The following is a 26,038-nucleotide window of genomic DNA, read 5'->3' as shown; positions in this document are numbered from 1 at the left end:
ATTTTACTACTTTTTTTTATTTACGGGAATAAAGTTGTACATTTACTTTTTTTCTCGTAAATGTCTGACTTTATTTTTGCAAATTGTTCTTGCAAACTTTATACTCAAAATCTCCTATTTTTTTCAAGGTGGCCCTAATATGTCTTTGTAGTTTTTCATAACTGCTGAATGCAGGCTTAATGGCTTTTATATAGTATAATGACAAAGGACCACAACGTAGCGTAAATACGATGGCCATATTGTTTGAGTGGCCTGGTAAATAAATTTAAATGTTGCCATAAATTGTCAGAAATAAAACAGAAATAGTTGACATCTCCAACAGTGATGAAGGTTGGAGAAAAATCTATTTATTTTCTTTTAAGTTAGGCAGGACATAAACCCTAAAACATATTGTTTGGGTGAACTCAGATTGGTGAGTGAAGAGCAGACATGATCATGACAAGACGCCTTGAAGCGCTCCCAGTCATCCAGGTCATGGTTATCCAAGAAGGGCAACAAGTTTTCCAGCGTCTAAAACAGGGTCCAGCTGAACTTGATTCAAGTGACCTGGATCAGGATGATGATGAATTCATCCAGAGAGGCTGCTCCCACACTTTGTCATTCCCCGTAGACATCAGATGCTTATTATACTCACCATTCCAACATGACTATCAAATTCTCACTTCATCATGTCAGCGAACACTCCTTAAAATAAAAAAAAATGAATTAAAATTAAACAACCATTTTAGCTTGACATTAACATCAACAATCTTTAGCTATACTACAAGACAAGTCAGAGTAAATTATTCGCAACAATTATAGGAATGGAAACTTATTTCTTAATTTGCACATGGTTCCATTTACGCACTTACCCAGACGGAAAAAAAAGTAGTTCCCACCAACATGCACGTTATTTAGACAAATCCCAATCATTTAGTTACTTTTCACTGTGATCCTGTTAATGATATATACATGGCTGAAAATTAGTTAACGCCCTTCGTTTTGTCTCCCGAGTGTGGAGCAGATGCTTCTGACTGAACTGCGTAAAATGCTGAGAAAGTGTCTCCATTGATCTACATTGGCTGTATGCCCAGTAAACACCGTGAAAGGATAACAATGGTATCCGTGAACATGTGGAAGGATCTACTCTATGAAGTGGACCGAAATAACGATGCAACATAGTGGTATTGTTATTGACAATTCCTCCTCCCAGTGAGCCTGTCTCCCTATCAAAAGTAAGGCACTGTCTTTTTTATGATGGTTTCATATCATTCTTGTATTTCATGGTGTCCAAACCTCGCCACATAGCGACCTTTGTAGCATTTCAAGCTATTGATTGGATTTGAACAACTTCAATTTCAATGACTGGAAAAATGATTCCACCCTCGGCCATCTCTGTGTGGAGTTTGCATGTTCTCCCCGTGCATGCGTGGGTTTTCTCCGGGTACTCCGGTTTCCTCCCACATTCCAAAAACATGCTAGGTTAATTGGCGACTCCAAATTGTCCATAGGTATGAATGTGAGTGTGAATGGTTGTTTGTCTATATGTGCCCTGTGATTGGCTGGCGACCAGTCCAGGGTGTACCCCGCCTCTCGTCCAAAGACAGCTGGGATAGGCTGCAGCAGCCCCACGACCCTCGTGAGGATAAGCGGTAGAAAATGAATGAATGAATGACTGGAAAAATGAATGTGTTCTAATACTTTTGACCAGTAATGTATTTCAAGAAAAATAATGCACCACAGTTCTGTGATATACTGTAGGTGAAAAGCCTATTAATATCAACTTCACTATTTCTTCACATTTTTGCTCTTGTTTTTAAAAAGTTCCAAATATTAATTTCTTTTTCAGAAATAATCTCCCTCAATGTAACATTTTCCCCACCCTAATTTTCCAAAAATTACAAATGTATTTATTTTTGTTTGTTTCTCCTTTTACAACTTTTCAAATCAAATCAACTTTATTTGTAGAGCACTTTTCCTGCAAAGACATGCAACACAAAGTGCTTTACAGAATTAAAAACAATTACCACAATTAAAAAGAAAACAATTACAAAGAAAGCCCCTCCCTTCCACCCTCCATACTAGACACACACACACACACACAATCAAACATAGTAGGGAGACATGGCATGGCACTGAGGATCAAGGCAACGCCACCTTTGGGGCCGTCCACACTGGGAGGAGCCACAGGCCGTGCCATCGGGGGACCAGCACCCGGCCCCCCCGACTCCGACCCCCACATCAAAGGGAGGAACCCCCAGCCAGCTGGGTCGAAGGTACCCAAGGACAGCACCCCCTCAGCAGACCCGACACAGCCCCTAGTGTGGAGGACCCTGCACTTTAGACACCCCTGTTCTATTGAGTCCTTTTATTACTGTATTTATATGTCCTTCATGTATTGTGTGTACAATGTCAATGAGTCAGGTGCTATACGTTTTGACTAAGACCTGACTTACATCACTGTCATAGGGACTGGACAGCGAACAATCTACGTGGTTTTAATCAAAGAAAAACAACACCAAGATGTCTGATAAGCACTGAACTAACCTACAGTGTTTGAATGATAATCAATAGTAGTTTTGCTTTTGTTTAGTTATTTTGCACAATTTACTTTACTTTTACTTACTTGTAATAAAAAAGGGGGATTTGTATTATTTTGTTTATATTGTTACATTTTCTTATGAGGTATTTGATTCTATTGTTGTATTAAATATTATTCAATTGTTGATTATAATAAATGTAAATCTCACAACAACTCCATGATGGCATACAGATAGATTGTTTTGGGGGATACTTGAACAGGTCAACATATTTTGGAAGAATAAAAAAGACAACACTTGGTATTTTCCACAGTTTATTTATAAACAGGATAAAATATTTAACACACTATCTTCCCATCAAAAACATCAGTACGTATTATCAGGACAGGCATTTGGTTTTGGACCCCGGCATGCAGAGACCGAGGCAGCTTGTGCAGAAATAAGTCTTTTATGATAAGCAGAATAAACAGAAGCAATAAGAAGGCAAAAGGTGATGTTGCAACAGGAGACAAGACAAGGCACAGAGGATCACAAAGCTCTGCACAAAAGCATCCATGTTCTATACTACTTATCCTAAACAGGGGGTATGCTGGAGCCTATCCCAGCTGACTCCGTGCAAGAGGCAGGGTACACCCTGAAATGGTCATGGTCACAATGAGAGAGGGCAAAATCCAAACAGGGGAACCATATTCAGACGAACCAGCGTCTCAAAAGTCAGGGGCCGTGTCTTCATTTGCATACTTTTTGCATTTTGAATGCAAACTGTAAGTGTGTTTACACTGTACGCAAATACGACTCAATGAAATGCTCTATGAGTACCCTGAAGCTACGCAGTGTACACAGTGTACTTACTGTAGTGTACTGATTTGATTTGAGACACAGCCAGGGCATCTGGGGAGGAAAGCTAAGACAAACAGGAAATGCAGACAGAAACAGGAAATGAAAACAAATAAAAAATAGGCGTTTTGCGGGTCATCCCAAACATCACCCCAAAAACATACAGTGGTGTGAAAACGTGTTTTCCCCCTTCCTGATTTCTTTTTTTGCATGTTTGTCACACATACAGTAAATGTTATACGTATATCACCAAACAATTTAAATATTAGTTAGCATTTTTGAATGAAACTTTTTATTATTAAGGGAGAAAAAAATCAAAACCTATATGATCCTGAGTGAAAAAGTGATCGGCCCTGCTGTCAAAACATAACTTCACTGAGATTAATTGAAATTTATTAGGTAGAAAGGATTACAACGCCATTTCTAAATCTTTGGGACTCCAGCAAACCATTGTGAGAGCCATTATCCATAAATGGCCAAAATATGGAACAGAGGTGAACCTTCCCAGGAGTGACCCCAAGAGTGCAGCGACGACTTGTCTAAGAGGTCACAAAACAACACAACAACATCCAAAGAACTGCAGGTCTAACATGCCTCAGTTAAGGTCAGTGTTCATGACTCCACCATAAGAAAGACAAAACGGCCTGCATGGCAGCGTTCCAATACTTAAGTCACTGCTGGACACAAAGAACATTAAGGCTTATCTCAATTTTGCCAGAAAACATCTTGATGATCCCCAAGACTTTTGGGGAAATACTCTTGTGGTCTGATGAGACAAAAGTTGAACTTTTGAAACGTGTGTGTCCTATTACATCTGGCTTACGAATAATGCTGCAGTTCAGAAAAAGAGGTAAAATATGGTGGTGGTAGTGTGATGGACTGGTTTTGCTGCTTCAGGAACTGGTAGACTTACTGTGATAAATGGAACCATGAACTCCGCTGTCCACCAAAATGTCCGGCCATCTGTTGGTGACCTCAAGCTGAAACCAACTTGGGTTCTGCAGCAGGACAATGATCCAAAACACACCAGCAAGTCCACCTCGGAATTTTGTGTTGAGTTGTATTGTTATTGACTAATATTTAAATTAGTTTGATGAGCTAAAACATTTAAGTGTAACAAACATGCAAAAAATATATAAAAATCAGAAAGGGGGAAAACATTTTTCCACACCACTGTAGCAAACTAGTCCTTATCCCTGTAGAAAATATTGTTTAATGTAAACATGATCAACCCAGGCAAGAGTTTACATTAGGAGGCAAATAATAATAATTTGACCCTGAGTATACAGTGTGTGTGTGTGTGTGTGTGTGTGTATGTGCACTCGTGCAAGAAGTTCAGCTTGGAGACAGATCTGCCCAACAAAGGAAATAAAGACAGTGGACATGCATCAGTGAATCTCGACAAAATGAGAAGTGTTGAAAAAGTCCTCAGTCAGTGTGTGAAGGATGCTTTACCTCTTAAGAGTGGAGGGGGGCGGCTGGCTTGAATGACGTTACTCTGAGACATAGCATCCATCATCCAGGAGAGGGCGTTGCAGCAGTACTCCATCTACGAGACAGTACGGCTCAGTGCTGATGCCATACAAACTAGGAAGAAAAGCTCTTCCATGAGAGTTTGCCATGTTTTGTTTGTACTTGTGTGAAAATTAGGATTGCTCCAAAAATAGGACGACTAAACTCATTGCATCATAATTATTCTGTTTTCCTTGGTGGTTAATGTCACTAATACTTACTGCAGTCATTTTATTGCTAATGTGGATCCAAAATTGGCGCAAAACCTCAATGTCAAGCTAACGGAAAGGTTTGCTTTTCTGGTGTATTGTGCATCCTACCCTCTTTCTGTAGGCACTACAGTTATTGCATTTGCCTTTAAACATAACTGAAGTTAAATAAAAAGATTTTTAAAAAATGATTTTCTTACATTTATTTCAAGATTCTGCATCTCCCCTGAAGTGCCACCTCACAGTGTGTCAATGTCTCATTTTTGAGCACTTAGTGTGGGGGAGAGCTGACAGTATGCGTGTTAAGTGGGTTCGCGGGACCACCTCATACACAGTAACAAAGCTAAATGGACTTTATTTCTTTACAATCCAATTTCCAATTTTTCAATTTGTGAGAAGTATAATGTCTTAATGAGTCTGGTTTGTGTAATGAATGAACTAATTAAAATAAATGTAAGTCACAAGCTCCGAGGAGCACATGCTAATTTACACACACACACACACACACACACACACACACATGGCTTTGTGACGAAACGGGCGCCAATAGGTTAGCGAGCACTTCAAACGTCAGCATAATACACAGACGCACACAAACAATGGGCGCTATTCGCCGTCTAATTTGCATATAAATGCGGTCACGAACGAACGATTATTAATAGCACATTAACTCACCTTTATCACTAACGCAAACAGACATATAGTATATAGTACAAGGACAAGTTTTCTAATGTGCGCGGGATGGCTCGGCTGTGGTCCTACAGAGGACCCCTTAGTTGCCCCGCAAGTTGCCTGGTACAAAACCCGAGCTGAAGTCTGCCCTGAACAATGCCGAGGGGATTTACAACATACAGTACACGTGACATGAGTCAATATTATGATTAATATTATGATCATCATTGCCGTAAGTGCACTAATAGATGTGGGACAGCACTACACTGTTATGAACTGAGTACATAGTGTACACAGTATGCTTATTGAAATATACTGATGGAAGTATTCCAATTGAGACACAGCCAATGAAAACCGCTGCTTTAAGTGAAGTCATTGGCGTGTTTTGGAGTTACATGAGCTGGTATGACATATAACTTGCAGTAAATCAAGGCAAAGACTCATTCACGTATATTTAAACATAAAGCTCGGTATTATGCCTCAGCCCCGTGGCAGCTAAGTGCTAAACACAATGAATGGATCCGGAATGTACAGTATCCATGCAGTGCCAACCTCTGTCTCTAGGAGTTGCAAACGCTGTTCGTGGTCACAGTTCTTTGTCATCTGCTTCAGCACACTGTCCACTCTGCACAAACACGCACACAAATTAGGTGAAGTAAACTATTGACATAGTGGCATTAGACTGGCAAGATCAAACTAGTAAAACATGCAAAATGACATGTACAAACATATTGTATCATAGTACAACTTAGCAGGAATGAGTGATGCTGCATACTGATACCTATGTATGTGTGTGTGGAAGTGTGAGCTGCTGTTGGTCCTGTTTAATATATAGTCTTATAATCAGGTCAATGTGGAAAACTTACTTGGTAGAGGTACGTTTAAGGCGTTCCGTGTCACTCTCCCGCTGTCGCTTGTTCTGAGCTGAGAGAAGGTTTTCTTTTTGGATCGCCTCCCACATGTTGAGCCGGCTGGCCTCGGTATCCTGCAGCTCCAAAACTGATAACATACAAGAACAGTAAAAGCAATCAAATAAAGTATAAAACAATTTCTGTCTGGCTATTACTCTATCAAATACTTATTTTCCCAACTGTATAGTACCAGTAAGGGAATGCATACATTTCTTTGAGTTCGTAAGTGCAACAAAGATTATTTATGGTCCGAGTTGACATCCCTCAGACTGGCTGACTCACATTGACATAAGCGCGACTGTGATAAGTGAATTCCCGCAAAGTAGGATTTAATATTAATAAATCAAATATTTTCATTGTATAGAAAAAACTGTTTATGACTTTCTAAATATGATTTATTCCATTATTGGAGCCCTGCAGACATGAAATAACACCCCTACAGTCACCTTTACACTCCAATTTTTTCTTTGTTTACAACACATTACTCAATCGTAATGCACAGGCTATGGGATCACTGAAGGGAAACACATTGTAGCCAACTTCTCAGGAAGAAAAGTAGCTGTCCTAGAAGTCGGTAGATGACGGCATCATCTAATTTGCATATGTTTCGTAAAATACTGCAAGAAAAAAGCATTCCAACACCTTAATTATGTTTAGAAGTACAAATAAATTTGATTCTTGGATGGTAAATGAAAATACAAAATGCTGAACAACACGTGCTTTCACTTTTAAGTCCTCAAATACCAGAAAACTCCTCAACCATTCCAGAAAAAGTGGTGAGATTTGTCACTTTTTTTGTTACTTTTGACAAAATTTGTCATCAAGAGGGGTTGGAATGTTACCTTGAAACACACCACGGTACTGAGCTAATTAGTTAGCCTCCAATTTGTTTATTTTAAATGGTACCTATTTTGCTTTTTAGACTTTTCTGACCTATAAATGTAGTTAGAATGTTGTATACTCATGTTAAATGATGCCAAAGTTTCAGATATTGAGGTTTGCACATTTGGAAGTGAGCCCTGAAAGAAGTTTGAGTTGGCTCTGATTGTTCGGTTTCAGAGAGTTTCTTCTAACGCCAACATTTGTGATGTTAATGCAATCCAGACTTCCTTATATGGGCTACAGATTGCTAGCACATTGCGGCCTACGTATCCGGAAGTCCTCAGGAGTGCTTGGGACTGTGACCAATCACAGTGGAGTGTGCGTGCCTGGAAATCCATGGAAATGCTGCACAAAGAGGTGCAGAATCTGGAAGATCCAGAAAGCTTTATGTGTGGGTTATCGTGTGTAACTGTTCTATAGGAGTCCAGACCTCAATACAAAGGGCCATAAAATGAGCATAATAGGTCCCCTTTAAACTCAAAAAATGGTTTCAAACGGCGTGGAGAAGAAGGACAAAGTAAGAAGCCAAAAACCTACCACTTCCACACGGAATGGGAGGATGACTTTTTTTCACTCTATCATTTCAGACATGCCATGGCTGATTTCATACATTAATGATGACCACAATACTACATATAACTGATTGGCCATAAGTCAACCATGAATATTAGTGAGTGAGGGAGTGAGGGAGCGATGTTCAAACCACAAAGACATGACTCATTTTTGTTTTGGTGATTCGTGCGGTTCTCACCAAAGTGCTTTTTCTTTTCTGAAGGTATACGGCGGATGCATCGCTTGATAAAAAGATTGAGATGTGAAATGATGATGAATGGCGGTGCCAGGCAAGGTCTGGAATGGTATTCCACGATCAGGTTGTAACGCTGAAACTTCCAGTAGATGTCACTGCGCTCCTGAACTATGGTGAAGGTGTAACTGTGGACGGTGAAGGACAAAGCACATTTTGGTTGTTGTTTGTTCCCTGTTGGGATGAAATGAATCATGAGAGCGTACCTTAACATGGCAATGAGGAGATTGATGAGCAGTATGTTGGTAACAAATAGATAGATGACCAGGAGGACGATAACCAGCCAGTTGGCATCGGTGTTCACACAGGGCTCCCGCCCCGCTTTGATTAGTGTCACATTGTTTGTACAGTTCTTTTCTCCAAACAAATCAGCTGCATGGAAAATAAGTGCATGTTTTGAAAGTGAAAAACTTCACTGTGTGACTACTTCATGTCATCCTTATGAAATACAGGTAATCCTCGGTTTACAACATTTTGTGTTACGCGCTCCCACAGTTGAATTAAATACATAATTTCCATAAATATGAGACTTGCTTGAGAATTTGTTACAGTGTGCGTGGGTGATGGGTGGATGAATACAGTGTGCGCTGGTGCAACCACACTGGAGGAAGTCGAGTGGTTGAGCCCTCTGGTGGACAGAGGCAGCTGAATTAATCATTGCAGTGTTTTATTTTATTCTAAACTCTTGTTGGTACTTGCATTGCATGTTTCTTACCTACCTTTTGAGTGTTACATTGTTGTGTGATGATTTTAGCATTCTTTCTAAGATGACACCGTGAATCAAACTGCTATATTGAGTAATGACCTCCCGCATTTTCATAGTTGATTGGCTCTATAACTTTCTCTAAATTCACTTGCAATGAGTAGAGCATCCAAATGAAACTAACAGGAAAGCCACTCACCATCCACTTCATTGACGTCAATGAGTCCGAAAATATACAGATATGGTCTGTAGAAGACCCGACGAAATACCCAGTTGGGACGAGGATCGTATGAGTAGAGAAGCGCCTGGTTGGCTACGCCATAGGCGACGACCCAAACAGCCAGGAAAAAGAGGAAGAAGAAAATGTCTTTCATCTGAGGGAAAGAGGGAAACAAGATTGTTATGGTTTTGATTTTGTGTCATATTTCTACTCCTTTTGATTTTTAGCGATCGTGTGAGTCACCATTTTGCCGACAATGATAATCTTGGGCCCGAGCTGTTTGTGGACAGCAAAGATATGGATCAGACGCAGAGTGAAGACCATAAAATCGATGGCCATCAGTGCTCGGCCAAACTTGAACGACCATGGGAACATTCTGGGGGGGAAAAAAATCTTGAAAACTTTCAAGTAAAATATATCACATCTGTAATCCCGGCCTTGTATTGAATTGGTATCTGATCAACAAAATAAAAGGCGGTATCACCAACCCCTCAAGTGTAATTCAAAAACTAATTCATGAGATACAGAATGATACTCAGATATGTTTTGCTATTCAGTTACCTGCAGCAGAGAGCACAAATGAAGATTATGATGGCTGTGATGTCACACTGATTCCACATATCCTGGATGTAATTCTTCATTCTCTGGAGCACAAAGTTGCTGAACACAAAGAAGATCTGTCAATCAGAGAGAGAAGAAGAGTTCTATGAAATATTATATGAAATAATATACTTCGGAAAATAATTCATCTATCCATCCATTTTCTTTGCTGCTTATGTTTAGGCTATGCTGGGCCCTATCTGGTGGCCAGCCAATCACAGGGCACATATAGACAAACAACCATTCACACTCATTTACACTCCCATTCATACCTATGGACAATTTGGAGTCGCCAATTAACCTAGCATGTTTTTGGAATGTGGGAGGAAATCAGTGTACCTGGAGAAAACCCACTCATGCACAGGGAGAACATGCAATCTTAAAACCCAGATCTTCCCAATCTCTTGACTGTTGTGGCCAACATGCTAGCCACTCGGCCAACATGCTAGCCACTCGGCCAACATGCTAGCCACTCGGCCAACATGCTAGCCACTCGGCCAACATGCTAGCCACTCGTCCACCGTGCGGCCAAAAATAATTAATCACATTTCAAATTAAGACCAGTCCAGTGGAACCCGTTCAAGTCCACGCACCTCAGACTCACATCGACATAAGTTGTCATCGACATAACCAAAAATAAAACTAGGTTTTCATATAATATTCTATACTCTACTTGCAGTTTTTAACAGAACTGTTGTGGTCTTGAAAAATAGTGTAAATAAATCGTAGTTATGTTCCATTATGGTGATTTTAAGAAAACTACAGCACATATTGACATACACAGACACATTTTTTATCGAAAGGCCCCTTTGGGTCTTAAATTTGATGACACAGACGAATTGTTGACATAAGCAGGACTGACTTAAACAGGTTCCACTGCATGGTTTGGATTTCTTATCCACCAACCTGTCTGATTTCTTCACAGAGTAATGTAAAAACCCAAAAGTAAAGCACAAACTCCAGAGAGGACGGGCCTCTGGGAGGCGGGGGCTTGAAATCCATCAACAGGATGTAGGCAAAGAGGCACAGAAACAGGAAGTACATCAGCACGTTGCCCAGGAAGGAGGTGACGGGGGCGAACCAAAACTGCCTCCACCGTGTCACAATGAACGGTTTCCTGATTCCGGATGGTAAAGAGGCTGAAATAAAGACAGGGTAAGACGGGTATGAGTACATTTTTGTGTCATCATTCACCACAACCTCCATTGTAACCTGATGTAAACCCACCTTTCAGGTTTTCTTTTAGAGCCCTGTACTCCTCAGCATCCTCATCACTAAAAGCCAACACAAAGAGTTAGGCTTGGAAAAGGCTTGGAAACATCCCACCTGGCTGCAATAGTGCTAGCCAGTGCTAGCGATCGGCGTTGAAAGGCATTCAAGGCATATGCGATCACATGATTTTTTACGGAAATCGGACGATATGGGCGGCACGGCCGTCGAGTGGTTAGCGCGCAGACCTCACAGCTAGGAGACCAGGGTTCAATTCCACCCTCGGCCATCGCTGTGTGGAGTTTGCATGTTCTCCCCGTGCATGCGTGGGTTTTCTCCGGGTACTCCGGTTTCCTCCCACATTCCAAAAACATGCTAGGTTAATTGGCGACTCCAAATTGTCCATAGGTATGAATGTGAGTGTGAATGGTTGTTTGTCTATATGTGCCCTTTGATTGGCTGGCAACCAGTCCAGGGTGTACCCCGCCTCTCGCCTAAAGACAGCTGGGATAGGCTCCAGCACCCCTGCGACCCTCGTGAGGAAAACCGGTAGAAAATGAATGAATGAATGAATGAATGAATGAATCGGGTGATATTGATTGGTGGCCAATCTATTGGAGCAATTCTACCCAGTACACATTTTGAGTAGTTCAATATGTGTATTATCAGATTTAGAATAAAAAAAAAACACGAAAATGTAAGCTTATTTTGAGGGAGTTGCAAAATGCAAATTCCACAGATTTAACAGAATGGTTCATTTACTTGTGTATAATGTCAGCAAGGGGGAAGGCAGAGGTATCATTCCCCTCCAGAATGTCATTGTCTTTGTGATGGACCTCCACTGGATTAACCTCTTCTTCGTGCTTCCTATAACACACACACACACACACGCTCTATAAATGAACCTCTGAATATGGAAGTCTCCATTAGAGAATGGAGAATATTGATAGCATGACACTGACCTGAAGCTGATTAAGTCGGTGTAGATGAGAGGGGGCATGAAGAAGGAGATCAACAGCTTCCAAACCTCAGTACTTCTGTCCATGCTGCCCCACCAGATGTGGGAGAGCAATGACTAGAGAAGAGAGCAGCAGCGTTACCACAAAAGTTCTGAACCGACATTACAACATTTGATGTTGCTAATCTGCCTAGCTGCCCTGTTGCCTTTCATCTGAAATGGTAATACAGTGGAACCTGTATACAGTGGGAAATGCAGGAGGCCATTACGTAATATAACAGTGTACAACATTAAGCTCATCACACAGCAACTAACACTCAAATGTTATTCAGATATCTACAAACATGTATCAATGCGAATTTTATATGAAAAAAACATAAAGTGTTTTTGTGGCACAATGCATTTCGTTTGAGAAACCCATTCATTGGAGAATCGCATAAAAAACAAAATGGTGCGACAATGCTGCTTCAGTCTACCAAAGAGAGCCATGACCTGGAGCCCAAAGCAAAAATAGGAATCTGACACCATTTCAGCACCCCAATTGTGTTGCTCCAACAATGCTTTATGGAAAAACTTAAATGTTGGGGTTATTTTATTTTGAAGTCATATTGGGACATGTTTGTATATTTGCATATAAACTTTTTGAGCGTTATGATGATGTGTGGTGAATTTAGTGCTGTTAGTAAAGCGTTCTTTGAGTAAGACTGTTATATTGTTATACTGGTATATATATACTATATATATATATATATACATACTGACTTTCAATGGGTGGACAAGCTGGTTGTATGTGCTTGTGATTGGAGCTACGTACTACGTCTTGACTGACTAACAAGCAGCACAGCATTGAAAAAATACTAGTAATTCTGAAGGAAAGGCGATATCATGAGATTACACTTTAGCCAGAAGTTAGCCACCTCTGCGTTCAACGTTTCATTAAAAAGTAGCGGCTTATACACCGTCGGAACTAATAAAGCCCAAAAGTGAGGTTAGAATATACCTGAACGCCATCATGGCTGAAGAACTGGCGAGCATCAGCCGCAGTTGCCATCTGCAGACATGTTGCCCCAGCCCACACTGGAGACTTTCTTATCAGGAGGGTGAAGGAGCGCCGCTCACTGCTCTGGTAACATTCTCCAAATACATCTGAACAGCACCAAGACCGACACAATGAAAAGTGAATCCTTCATCAAAAGTAAGAGTGCACACAACATTAGTTTTGTCAGAAGAGTGCTTGCTGCCTCTGTTCACCAGAGGGAGCCAAAAAAGCCAGAGCGCAGATACAATGCCTTATGGCAGGGGTGTCAAACTGAATCGCACAAAGGGCCAAAACTGGGATCCATATGAGATTCTTACATCACAGCCTGCAACTAAACACCATTCTACTTGATGACAACTCTGGAATCCATCTGTGATAATCATAGGACTCACCGTGCGCAAGATCCTCAAACTTCTGTGCCAGTTCTTTCATGGCCATCTTGTTGTCAGTCTCACTCTCCAGTTTAGAAAGTTCCCTCAGCAGCTTACATCCACCCAGGGCACTCAACACCGACTCGCCTGCCTGACCAGCAACAAACACAAACAATGTTAGCTCTGGCCAGCAAATTATCTATGAAAACTTTCACCTACATTTTTTTGCCCTGGTTTTTGTACACTGTCTTGGTTATCATACAATATCATGCATAACAAACTTTCCCTTGTACTGTATCATAAGTTCCCAAACAAAGCACCCTATGGACTCAGCATTTTTAAATTGTGTGAGTGTGACTGCTAAATAACCCACCATGGGGCAAAAGAAGGCTGTGAGTGCCATCAATTTCGTCAAGACGGTAAGAAACACTCATAAATTCAAAAGGAAACCATCGCAAAACCAAGATCCCCTTCTGCCTCGCAACTCTTTCATGTCTTTGTGGACAGGAGTCTTCAATAAAAGTCAAAGTAATGTTAAATCTTCGTTTATCTGTTTCATTCCTCGTTTATTTTGCATTGTTTTCTGCATGTAAAACTAGAATTATTGATTATGAAAGGTATCTTGTTGGATTTACATACAGTTAATTTCCATTAAAAAAATTGCTTCAGTCAGTACCATTGTACTACCACTAAATCAAATACAAATTAAAACCTTGATTTAATTTTTCCTATTTTTTTACATTCTCTCTCAGTTTCAATAAACCTAGTGTCAAAATTCTAGACTGATCATATCTTAGGCATAGGCGTGTATGAAATAGTCACTTTTCTTTCAGGGGTCTCACCATCTCCCAGAAGTAAACAGCCATCTCACTGCGGTTCTGCAAGACAGCCCAGATGAAGAGCGCCGCCCAGGGAGAGAGGCAGTTTTGTTCCCGGTATGTACAACTCCCATGTAACATCTTGTCGACTTGCTGAGAGAACAGCAGAGATGTTAATGTTCATATCTGTATAGTAGGTCTGTTTTTTGGTTCAAAAATGACCTCTTTTAAGCATTGAGCAAAACTTTTAGTGGAGAACAGTGCTGGTTACAGACTCTGAGCGCACTCCGAGAGCCAATTTCGGGGTCCAGACCAAGGGGTCCATAGTAGAATGGCTGACAGACATCTCCGAGCAGGTCCCACAGAACACGTGATACCTGCATTTAAAAAAAAATGTGTTGGTTGACAAACAGGTTGTCAAGACCAACTTTTGGATGAGGTTTGTTTTCATCAAAGCACCTCAAACAGGCTGAGTCATTCGGTGAAGCAGGTCCAGCTGTTTCACTCTGTGTGCTATATCGTGGTACCGCTATGGCTCCGTTCAGACCAGGTCGAGGTCCAGCCAGACTCAATCGGTCACGCAGACGCCTCTGGAGCAGAAGGTAGGCCACAGAGCTGTCCGAGATCGACCGATACAGATTCTCCAAGCGTTGGTATGTCAGATAGTCCAGGATGTTCAGACCATTTTCACAGAAGAGCCGCACAAACTGAGGCTTGTCGTTGATGAGAGCGTCTGTCATTGAACCTTCCAGGTCTTCAAACTGAAAACACAATCACCCTGTCAGTATTAGTAATGCCAAATCTAACCTCTAATATTCAAGTCTACTTTCTTGGCTTTGAGTTCCATTGACAGCTCTTTGGTCTTGCCCATGATGATGGAGAGGTTGACATTGACATTGCGGGCTTTAATTTTGTGGCACAGCGCAAGGTGGACACAGGGTGGCGCAGCGTGGCGTAATTAAGTAAATAAACGCCCCCCACACTCAAAATCAACATTCTAGAAGTGAAAACTCCCTCAGAAAAATCACAAGACATATCTACTCTTTGCTCATTAGACACTCATTAGACAACTAATAATTAATAACTAAAAACAAAGATTAATATAATCTTGGTTGTTAAAATCTGGCTGTTGGATATATTTTTTACTGTTCATTTTTTCTCAAGGAGAATGAGGAGGAGATGCCGCAAATATATCAAAGGTTATCCTATTTGGTGGCGGCGGAGCATGGAGGCAGGTGAATCACAAGCACGATGCCTGGATTAGCCTGCTGCTGTGTTTAATGTGTCAGGAACAAAGGTGGTTTACAAGGTGACATGCATTGTGGCTTCTGATGCGCAGTCCAATGGGCTCTGCGCATTTAAAGGCAATGAGAGGCGTTCATTTGATTGGTTAAGATTAAACTAGGCCGTGTTAAACCATAAGGTGGTCCATAAGGTGGATTTGTGTCATGCAGGGCGGCCCAAACAACGGTTTTACAGTCCCTAGCATGAGGTAGTACATTGCTTCAGGTCAAATGTCTAAAGGAGGAAAAAAAACGTACAAGTCAGTAGATCTTATAAACCACCATTAACTAAATAGAATACACTTGACTTGACAGAATGGATGGAAAAACAGAAAAAGATGAATAGATATTAGGCTAAAAGTTCATATTTCTAATAGTAATAGTCCACTCTGACCTCCCACTGTATGTTTCCTGTGAAGAGTTCTGTTTTGGCGATGTCCACTCGGTTCCAGGCCACAGCCAGTTTCAACTCTTCCCTGTACTCACTGGCGTCACGGGACAAACGTTTACTAGCTTGACAGAACACACACATACACACACACTCATGGTAAGAATTGTAGCATATATCTTAAAGTGAGAATGCATGACAGGAAACAGAAGAAGTTTCAGTGTCAGTGTTCAGTGTCAATTATATTTAGCTTTTATTAGGACTAATGATTATTTTAAGGTTGCTGTTTTGATTAATTGCGTAATCGGTTAGGCCTTAGAACAGATGGCGGACCTCGGTCCAGATCCGGACTTTGTTTTCTTCCTGTCAGCCAATTACTACAGTGTTTCTGATTTTGGTATTTTTTGCCCTCAGACCTGTGTACCTTAGTTAGATTTTCTTATTTGCTTGTTTATGATATTTTTTTTACTTTTTCCCATTGTGGACATCCTCTGTTATAATAAATATTTTTGTTTTTATTTTATTTTTTGCTTGGACCGTTCAACTGCGATGAAAAAAAGCTTGTCACATCTCACTCAATAAGTGACGGTGGGAACACCGAGTGCAGGTAGGATTGCAAGGTTTATAGTGTGTCTTTCTGTGGCTCATATGTGTACAAAAATATTTTTCTCTTGAAATTTGGTGGGTGTGGCTTACAGTTTGGTATGCTCAATAGTCCGAAATTTGTGGTAGATCTAGTTTTTATTATTTACTATCCAGCTCTATTTGTGTAGTTTATTTACAGACGCCACTGACAAGGCAACTTGGCTATCAATCATCAGATCACGGGATGAGGAATCACTTTAATTCATTGATTATGTCAACATCAACTCATGTTGACATGAGTCAGCCAATCCTAGGGTTACACTGCATAAAAGTGTCTCCTGCGATACTGTTTTCATAATTACAAGTAGTACTCCCCGTTATTTCTCCAACATACCTCTAACAAGAGCTTTGAGGAGCACGGTATCAAAGTCATCAAGTCCCTCTTGTGCGGAGTAGAACACAGTGATGAGTTCTCTGTTATAAAGAATACCCAGAGCCTGGGAACGTAGAAGGAGCGTAAGAATATATTCCAGTACCTTTCATGCAACTGCAATGTCTTTTAAGTAGTAAATTATACTTTAATATTCCATATTCAGTTACAGGATATATATTTTTACTCTCATATACATACTCACACTGTCCACCAGTTTCTCCGGTTCATATTCATCTGGGAAATGTTTCCTGATCTTGTCGCAGACCCTGTCACGGATGTCCATGCAGAGAACCTCCACAGTCTCTCTGTCCATTGTTGCAGATTCGATGGAAATGCTGGGAAGAGTCACTAGAAGTTCACTGATAAGGTCTGCAGCTGGACCAGTACCAGCCAGAACCAGCCAGGGCGTAGATCTCTTCAGAGACGCATGTACTCTCTGCACCGCAGAACAGATATATACACAAAATAAATGACGTGACATTTTATCTGGGAGTAATCTGGAGGAGTGTAGCATCTAATGGAGAGATTCGCTTTATGCTTCATAAATTGCTTTTTCTGTGTCACTATCCTGTGTTTCGAATCGGATTTTACTATGAAAGTCCTTGGTTAACTTTTACACTTCATTATGTCGCCAAAGTGGTAGTGCGCCAAAGAAAAGGAAAGCCATCCCCAAGGAAGCAAAAATGAAAATCCTAAAAATCTTTGTCACGACATGAATTAAGGTTAAAGTGTATAAATGCTAATGAATGTGAGAGGGTTCATGGATTCCGTGCGCTGTTGCAAGGAGATCTAGCAGGAGAAGAGGAGGTTATCTTTCTAGACAAACTTGGAACAATATTTAAGGAAGGGAACATTTGTTCTTCATGAGTTGAACTCAAAGATATAAATGATACTGATTAGACAACATGATTGCGCAGGTATGCCTTAGCTTGGCCACAATAAAAGGCCACTCTAAAATGTGCAATGTGCAAATATTATGCTGTCTAACCTGTGAGGTGTATGTATTATGAATGCTCACTAACAGCCTAACCTATCCATCCATATGATGGATGCAGACAGAGGCCAGTACAGTCTTACGGTGTTCTTACGTTCAGCATGTTGGCGTCTCCTGAGATGAGCATACACAGCACTGGGATTTCAATACTGCCACTCCCTGTTGGAACACAATCATCACTTATAACAGAAAACAGACAATTCTATACAAACATTGCGAACATGTCTTTCTTTTTCTTCCAGTATCATCTTTAATCTTGCAGGGTGTAGGGGTGTCCTGCACTTTGTCCCAAATAAAAGAGTGCAAAGGTCTTAGGCCACCTTTAGATTTATTGTTTTAGTATCATCCAAGGGCTGCACGGCGATCGAGTGTTTAGCACACATGCCTCACAGCTAGGAGACCCGAGTTCGATTCCACCCTCTGGCATCTCTGTGTGGAGTTTGCATGTGTGGGTTTTCTCCAGGGATTCCGGTTTCCTCCCACATTCCAAAAACATGCTAGGTTAATTGGTGACTCCAAATTGTCCATAGGTATGAATGTGAGTGTGAATGGTTTGTTTGACTATTTATGCCCTGTGATTGGCTGGCGACCAGTCCAGGGTGTACCCCGCCTCTCGCCTCTCGCTCCAGCACCCCCGCTACCCTCGTGAGGATAAGCGGTAGAAAATGAATGAATGAATGAGTATTATCTAAATATGACCACATAATTACTTATTGTGCAGAACACACATAAAACAGAAGAAAAGGATGAATTTTTTTTGTACATTGTGGTAGTGCTATAAAAACACATCAAATGTAATACATATATTGATCATTTCCCTGGGGGTTTTGCATGAGTTGTTCTTCTTCTGGGGGCCATCATGTTACCCAGTCCGATCTAGTCCATGTAAATGAAGTACATAGTATGTCTTACCGCTAATGCCAGTGCGCTGGTGAGAGATATAATCTTCAAGACTTGCACGAAAGGCCGTCTCTCCTCCTCTTCGGCCGCTACTTCCATCATCCACCAGGAGGAAAGCCTGGCAGTTGTTGTCCAGGCAGCAGGAGTCACGTGACGTGTTTTGGACGTAGTAGCGAGCTGGGAAGCTTCCCTTCGAATGAACGACAAAGTTAGTCAAGAGTCAGCATGTACAGTATGCAAGCTGACGGAATGTACAATACGTAATGAGTACCTGTGTGTTTACAAGCTGTTGTCTGTTGAATACAAGGCCCCAAGGTGCGAGTCCCACAGCTATGACTTTTTTCTTGGAGAGTGTCGGAGCTGCAGCGTCGTGGTCCCTCACCGCCTCGCCTACACAGCGGGCCACACCTTCCCGTAGACCCCCCGTAAAGATCCAAGCTCCTGGGTTAGAGAAGGGTGGAAATTATTTTAATGGTTTTAAAAACATACAGTGGTATGATAAAGTGTTTGCCCCCTTGCTGATTTTTTGCATGTTTGTCACATTTAAATGTTTCAAATCAAATTTAAAGAAAAACTGCATTTTTTGGGGAGAATTTTGACCATCAACCACATGACATGAAAATCCTAATAATAAGCTTGTCAACCCACTGGAGGTCCGTATATATAAATATATGTATGTATATATACATACGTATATATATAAAATTTCCCATTCAAACTTGATGCACCCTAATATATATATATATATATATATATATATATATATATATATATACACACACACACACATATATATTAGGGTGCATCAAATTTGAATGGGAAATTTTAATTTCATAATATCAATTTGGCTGGCATTTCATTTTTTTCTAATTAACATAAAAATGTTTTGAGGAAATCCATTGATATTTAGGGGTGCCACCTCACACATAAACTTTTGTAAAATTTCGGAAAAATTTCGAAGTTTAATTGCCAAAAAGTTGACCTGGAAATGTTGAGTACAATGAACTTCTATACAGCATCATTTTCTATACGGTTATGAAAGTAAATATATTTGTTTTCTCTTTGGATTGGGTATTTTCCTGGTCATTGCGACAAAGTCGGATGCGAGTTTGACGCCACGCTCGGCAAAGTCATTCACCACATTCATCGCACAGACATTGACCAGACTTATTTTGAATGCAGCATTGATAGCCCATTCTATTCTCGGTCAGCTGTTGCATAGGAGGCACAGAAATGTGTATAATTGCCGCCTGACTCTGCGACAAGGCCACGAGTGAAGGCAGCCTGTTGCATTGGTGACATCTTCAACTTTGCAGCCAGTGATACAACACTTGGTCGGCTAAGGATATCAGGCGGAATGAAGACTAAAATAATAAAGTGTATATCAGACTATGTAGGACTACAGTACTACTCTCAATAAATATGAAGCATCAGCAATACTGCCTACTCTATATTACTGTTGTTGATGTTATGCTTGCTCAGCTATTAGCTAACTGTCATTAGCAAACTGTAGCTAGCTAATGTTAGCTACAGTAGAGGCAATGAGCACTAAATACCTATAAATATGACTACAAATCATTCAAATTACAAAGACAAAACCACAAATTTGGTAGTAATATGTAATAGGAGTTTAAATACCAACAAAAACATAAAGATCACCTGAGAGTTCTTGAGCTGCAGTCTTTGCTGACCTCAAATCTCCATGGCGACCATTGAACTGTTCACCACTTTATTCCACAAAAACAGATGTATGGTGGCACCCCTAAATAATCATGTATTGGAAAAATATTTGGTATGTGTTGTTTCTACATATATTGGAACACTAACAGCATTCATCTTATTAAAAACACTAAATTCATCACACATCAACAATTCATAATCAAAATGTATACTTGACAAATATTCCAACATGTACCAATATGAGTTTGAAAAGAAAAAATAACAAAAAATTAAAGATTTCCCTAAGGGGCCATCCATAATTTTCAACATTTTCACAAGAGTACAAAGAGTACTCTTTTGAGCAACCCCCCCCCCCCCCAAAAAAAAAGAGTACAATCCCAAATGAAAAATGTTGATAGGTCCATGACCAACTGACCCAATACAGCCAGGAAATTCGAACATGTCCAATAGTGTTCTCTGGCTGTATTTTGGGACTATGGTCAATCAGTCACTGCCCATCAACATTGTATTGAACACGAACAAGATAAAAAATTATATCAAATGCCTCTTTTTTGTATTTTTCTTTCAAGAAAATACAAATGTATTACAAATTTGGTCTTTTTGTATTGTTCTTTCTATCAAATGATACATGTAGAAAAGTCCCGATGCAACAACTGTTTTCCACAGGATTTTTTAATTATAGAAAATAAAACACAGAGCTGGCGAATAGATTCAGGATGGTCGGCTTAGTTTTGATCTTCTCCATTTTCGCAACGGCACTTCGGAACAAATCCGCCCTGCTCGACTCCTTCGATTTGGAACCTTTCCAAGCCGCCTGGCCAGCCGCGACAGCGTCCTGCCGCTTTCTTTCCGAACACACAAAGCAGTAAACATTGATGTATTGTTCGTATGCATTACTCGGTGAGCGATGAATGGCAGTAATTCTCTTTTTGATGAACGAAAATAGGTAATCGAAATCACCGGGGTCGGCCATTGTCTGATTGCTGTGTTGGAATGCGAAGCACGCAGAGCTACGTGGAGTATCACGTGGAGTATCGCGTGGACTGGTACGCTCTCGCGCTAGCATACGACGACAGGTGACCAGTCTATTCGCGCTAAAATTTGACTGCGTCCCGCGGTTCGAACATACAGACATCGACATTTTCTGGTTTTCAAAAAAGCGTACGTTGATGTGTTAACCCCCCCCCCCTCGGTTTGTACGCTCGTGAAAATTTTGAAAATTATGGATGGCCCCTAAGGCGTTGTGTCTGAGCAACAAATTAATTGGGGGAGCTGCAATGATGTCAGCGTCCCTCTGGCTCCCTCTGTTGGACACAGGCAGCATTGTCGTGTCATCCACCATTTTCTATGTTGTCCTCCAATGAACTGGTTTTCTGGCTGCAGTACATTATGGGTAGATTCTAATATAGCTGCTGTTTGGTATTTATTTTCATATTGGTACATGAAATATATATTTCCTAGGTACCTTTTGAGTGTTAAGTTGCTGTGTGATTAATTTAATGACTGTTATATTGAGTAATGACCTCCATGCAAGCTTGTCATTAGTTTTTTTCATAGTTCATGATTGGCTTCCGTCAAGTAAAGAGTTGCCTGGTTTTCATGAACTTGTGCGCACCACAATGCCAAAAATCTTTCCATTTTCAAATTTAGTGGGTCCATCTTTGTTATTAATGGTATACTCTACATTTGTATAGTCTTTTAGTTTACCTGTGCTCTGTGCTGCTCGAACCAGCCCGTTCCTCAGGACATCTCTCACCCATGTTTTGATATTCTCATGGCCTTCGCCCCCCACCACAGACACCACCAAATTGGGTGAGGGCAATCCCCAGTGCGCCGTCATCAGTGCGTAGATTTTATGAGGCGGCGTGTCACATGATAGCCGCAGAAACTAGACAGAATACAACAATGTGAGTGAGAAACAACACTATCGTTTTACTGTACTCAGAATCAAACATTTGCCAACAATGGTGTCACATTTCTTCCGTTGCTTTATGCACCACGCCTATGGAAGTCTGCAGGTCTGCAGGTTGCATCAACAACCATGACCTCTGGAATAATCAATCAATAATCAAACAATTGTGGAATTTCTACAAGTTTTCCATCACATACTCATGAATGAACATGAAAGAACAATACATATGTTTTGTTAGTGTGGCTGAGCAAACATACACTGTATTCTTCTGCCCCGCACAAGGCACACACTGCATTCTTGTGCTACGTGCCGCACAGTATTCATCCTCCGGTGCATGCTGTAACTAAATCTTCGAGTTATGGGAGGGTTGTACAATGTAAAGCCAGGAAAGTTAATTGTGATGAGTCATGAGGTTCTTCCTTGCATGATGACAAGGATCATCATAAGTGTGTGAATGAAAAAGGCTTTGCAAACATGCTTTGGCAACCAGCTCACCGGCAAACAAAAGTGTGGTAGTTGCTGTTGAAAGGTTGGGCTCAACAAGGCGTGGTTTAAAACGATGTCCTCTTTTCAAAATGTCACTGCTCTACAAAGTAGCTTGCTGGACTACCTATGAGGAAATGTGTGTGTATTAAGTACTCACATAACTGTGCATGCGCCCAGCTCCAGCAAACTCCAGCTCTCCAAAGGCGTCAGTAGGACTTTCAGTAGTGTGCTCTTTGCTGTTCCACTGGTTGGCCCCCGTTGCCTCTGGGTCCTCTGGTCCAAAGGAAGTATGCACATCCCGCGCACCGCCACAAAGACATCGCTCTCGATTACTGACACACAACAAACACACAATGTTAATCACACTTGTTAATGTTACAAGTGTTAAAAACTTAACTCTTTTAAATAGGGGTGGTCGATACTATAGTAGTCTTGATGGAAACAATAAGGTTGCTTATTCAGACAATTTGTGATGAAAGTTATTTTTACATTAATATTATCAGTATGTAAGGAAAAAGCTGAAAGAAACAAACATTACCAGATATTTACCTGAGGGATTCTTCAATAAAAGTAGTGCACACTCGCTTCTTGATGAGTTTGGGAATCCAGCTCTGAGCAGAAAAGGGGTCCTTGTTAGAAACAAAATAGCTTCCAGATTGTAAACTGTGTGAAAAAAGTGATTGCCTCTCTGTTAAGACCTGAGATTTATTGAGATCTATCAGTCTGGAAAGGGTTATAAAGACATTTCTAAAGCTTTGGGACTCCAGCCAACAGTGGTGAACCTTCCCAGGAGTGGTTTGTCAACCAGAATGACCTCAAGAGCGCAGCAAAGACTCATCTCAGAGGTTATACAACAACATACAAAGAACTGCAGGCCTCACTCAGTTGCTTCATTTAAGGTCAGTGTTCATGACTCCACCATAAGAAAGACACTGGGCGAAAACGGCCTGCATGGCAGAGTTCCAAGATAAAAACCACTGCTAAACAAAAAAACATTAATTTTGACGGAAAACATCTTGATGATCCCCAAGACCTTTGGGAACATCACAGTAAAATATGGTGGTGGTAGTGTGATGGTCTGGGGCTGTTTTGCTGCTTCAAGACCAGAAAGCCTTGCTGTGATCAATGGAACCATGAATTCTGCCGTCTACCAAAATGTCCGGCCATCTGTTGGTGACCTCAAGCTGAAACCAACTTGGGTTCTGCAGCAGGACAATGATCCAAAACACACCAGCAAGTCCACCTCTGAATGGCTGAAGAAAAACCAAATGAGGACTTTGGAGTGGCCTAGTCAAAGTCCTGACCTGAATCCTATTGAGATGCTGTGGCATGACCTTAAAAAGGCGCTTCATGCTGGAAAACCCTCCAATGTGGCTGAATGACAACAATTCTGCAAAGATGAGTGGGACAAAATTCCTCCACAACGATGGAAGAGACTCATTGCAAGTTATCACAAACGCTTGATTGCAGTTGTTGCTGCTAATGGCGGCCCAACCAATTATTAGATTTAGGGGGCAATCACTTTTTCACACAGGACCATGTTTTTTAAATCCCTTAATAATTCATTTAAAAACAGCATTTTGTGTTCTGTTGTGTTGTCATTTACATTTGTGTGATGATCTGAAACATTTAAGTGTGACAAACATGCAAAAAAAAATCCCAACAAGTAAAAGGTCATAATGTTAAGTTGGGGGGGGGTGCAAACAGATGGACAAGCAGGATGAAAGGTCAGGAATAACGATGATGCACCCAAGTGAGGCAAGTTGAGCGTGTTTAATAAAAGGTGTTTAGTGACTCAGAAGTGAAGCTAATGAATGGCGACTGGTTTGACCTGTTTTCCCGTTGACGTCTTAGCAGCCTTTTCTTCCTACACAAAGTCCTTTAATTTACTTATTCATACACTTTACTGACTTTCCTTCAATGTATTACTTCTTTACTACTTTTATTATGGTTGATGTAACATGAATTCATATTGTGGTTTACTATGATTTAAAGTCACTGCTTGGTTCAGTCTTATTAAGTCTCCAAAACAACGTATTCCCTAGAATATGATATTATTAGTGTGGTTTGGAGGGAAATATGTCATGTTTGCACATATTGTACAAATATACTGCTCGTCGGGACGGTGGTCTGATGTTTCCACCGGTTATCTGATGTGTGTCTGCTACACAGATAACATTTGACATTATTGTCACTGCACGAGTGGGAATGTAGGATTTGTGTAGAATTCTCTAATAATAATAATTCCTCAACTTGAAAGTCCTTTGCATTTTCCCGCCTTGAAACACCACAGCAACATTGTCCTCACGTACCTGATCCTTCTGTTTCTTGCCATCAGACTTTGCAGGGCCTTCCTTCTCCTTCCCCACTGCCTTCATCTTGGCGTTTCTTCTCTGATGAAGCATGTGCAAGAAACTCTGCTTAACAGCAGCGGGCTGAGGATCGATCCAAATATCGATATTGTGATATTTTCACATCGTTATATATATTAAGCGCATTAAGTGTGTTGATATTACTGTGAATTTTATCAATATAATCAATTTAAGGCAAAATCTAAATGAATTTGAAAAATATCAAGTTAAAAATGCCAACGTCCTTGCTGGTATGGCCATACTGGCTCCGTATTGGTATCAGACCGATAACAAAATTAGCAGAATCACCCACACCTGTGGCCCCGCCCACATTGACGTCATCGCCTCTCACCAACTTTGTTTCTTCCCTTAAGTTGTTGCCAACAGTAATTACTGTCATAGTAACATGACAGTTGTCATGTATCCATCACAGGCTAACCTTGCGTTGCATTTTCTATTCTATCCAAGCTATTTAACCCTTCTAATGCTTGAATAGAGTGTCAAACACTACGGTTGAACTGTTCTTACTGTATTTCTTCAATGAATTCATACAAAACCAGCTAGGAAACTCACTTGGCTGTTAGCCTTAAAATCGCTATGGAAAGCACAACATCCTAGCTATGGGGAGAGAGGAGAGCAGAAATGTCGGAAAGGATGGAACATTTTTCTAAACCCATCTATTTCTAGTGGTACAACATTTCATTGCTCTGCATTTAACTGAAGATACATTTGTACTATTATAAGTACCTTCAAATCAATTA

General features: G+C 40.7%; 1 protein-coding gene across 1 annotated transcript; it reads right to left on the bottom strand.

Moving 5' to 3' along the window:
- Positions 1 to 2,826: 2,826 nt before the first annotated feature.
- On the bottom strand, positions 2,827 to 25,323 carry trpm4a (transient receptor potential cation channel, subfamily M, member 4a). The gene is given in 29 exon segments (XM_078797185.1): positions 2,827 to 4,708; positions 4,812 to 4,905; positions 6,302 to 6,374; positions 6,616 to 6,748; positions 8,294 to 8,475; positions 8,554 to 8,719; positions 9,250 to 9,424; positions 9,514 to 9,646; positions 9,832 to 9,947; positions 10,777 to 11,009; positions 11,098 to 11,144; positions 11,842 to 11,946; positions 12,042 to 12,154; positions 13,038 to 13,183; positions 13,469 to 13,598; positions 14,290 to 14,418; positions 14,541 to 14,642; positions 14,725 to 14,738; positions 14,741 to 15,026; positions 15,943 to 16,061; positions 16,916 to 17,018; positions 17,157 to 17,390; positions 18,043 to 18,107; positions 18,861 to 19,038; positions 19,120 to 19,289; positions 22,236 to 22,416; positions 23,084 to 23,258; positions 23,476 to 23,537; positions 25,239 to 25,323. Coding segments are annotated over 29 exon segments (3,747 nt in total). The 5' UTR covers positions 25,305 to 25,323; the 3' UTR covers positions 2,827 to 4,691.
- Between the last annotated feature and the right edge of the window lie 715 nt (positions 25,324 to 26,038).

Source organism: Doryrhamphus excisus, linkage group LG16 (assembly GCF_037039965.1).
Source record: "Doryrhamphus excisus strain RoL-2023G ecotype Guam linkage group LG16, RoL_Dexc_Guam_v1.1, whole genome shotgun sequence".
Classification (NCBI taxonomy): domain Eukaryota; kingdom Metazoa; phylum Chordata; class Actinopteri; order Syngnathiformes; family Syngnathidae; genus Doryrhamphus; species Doryrhamphus excisus.
This window is presented reverse-complemented; position numbering and strand designations above follow the sequence as displayed.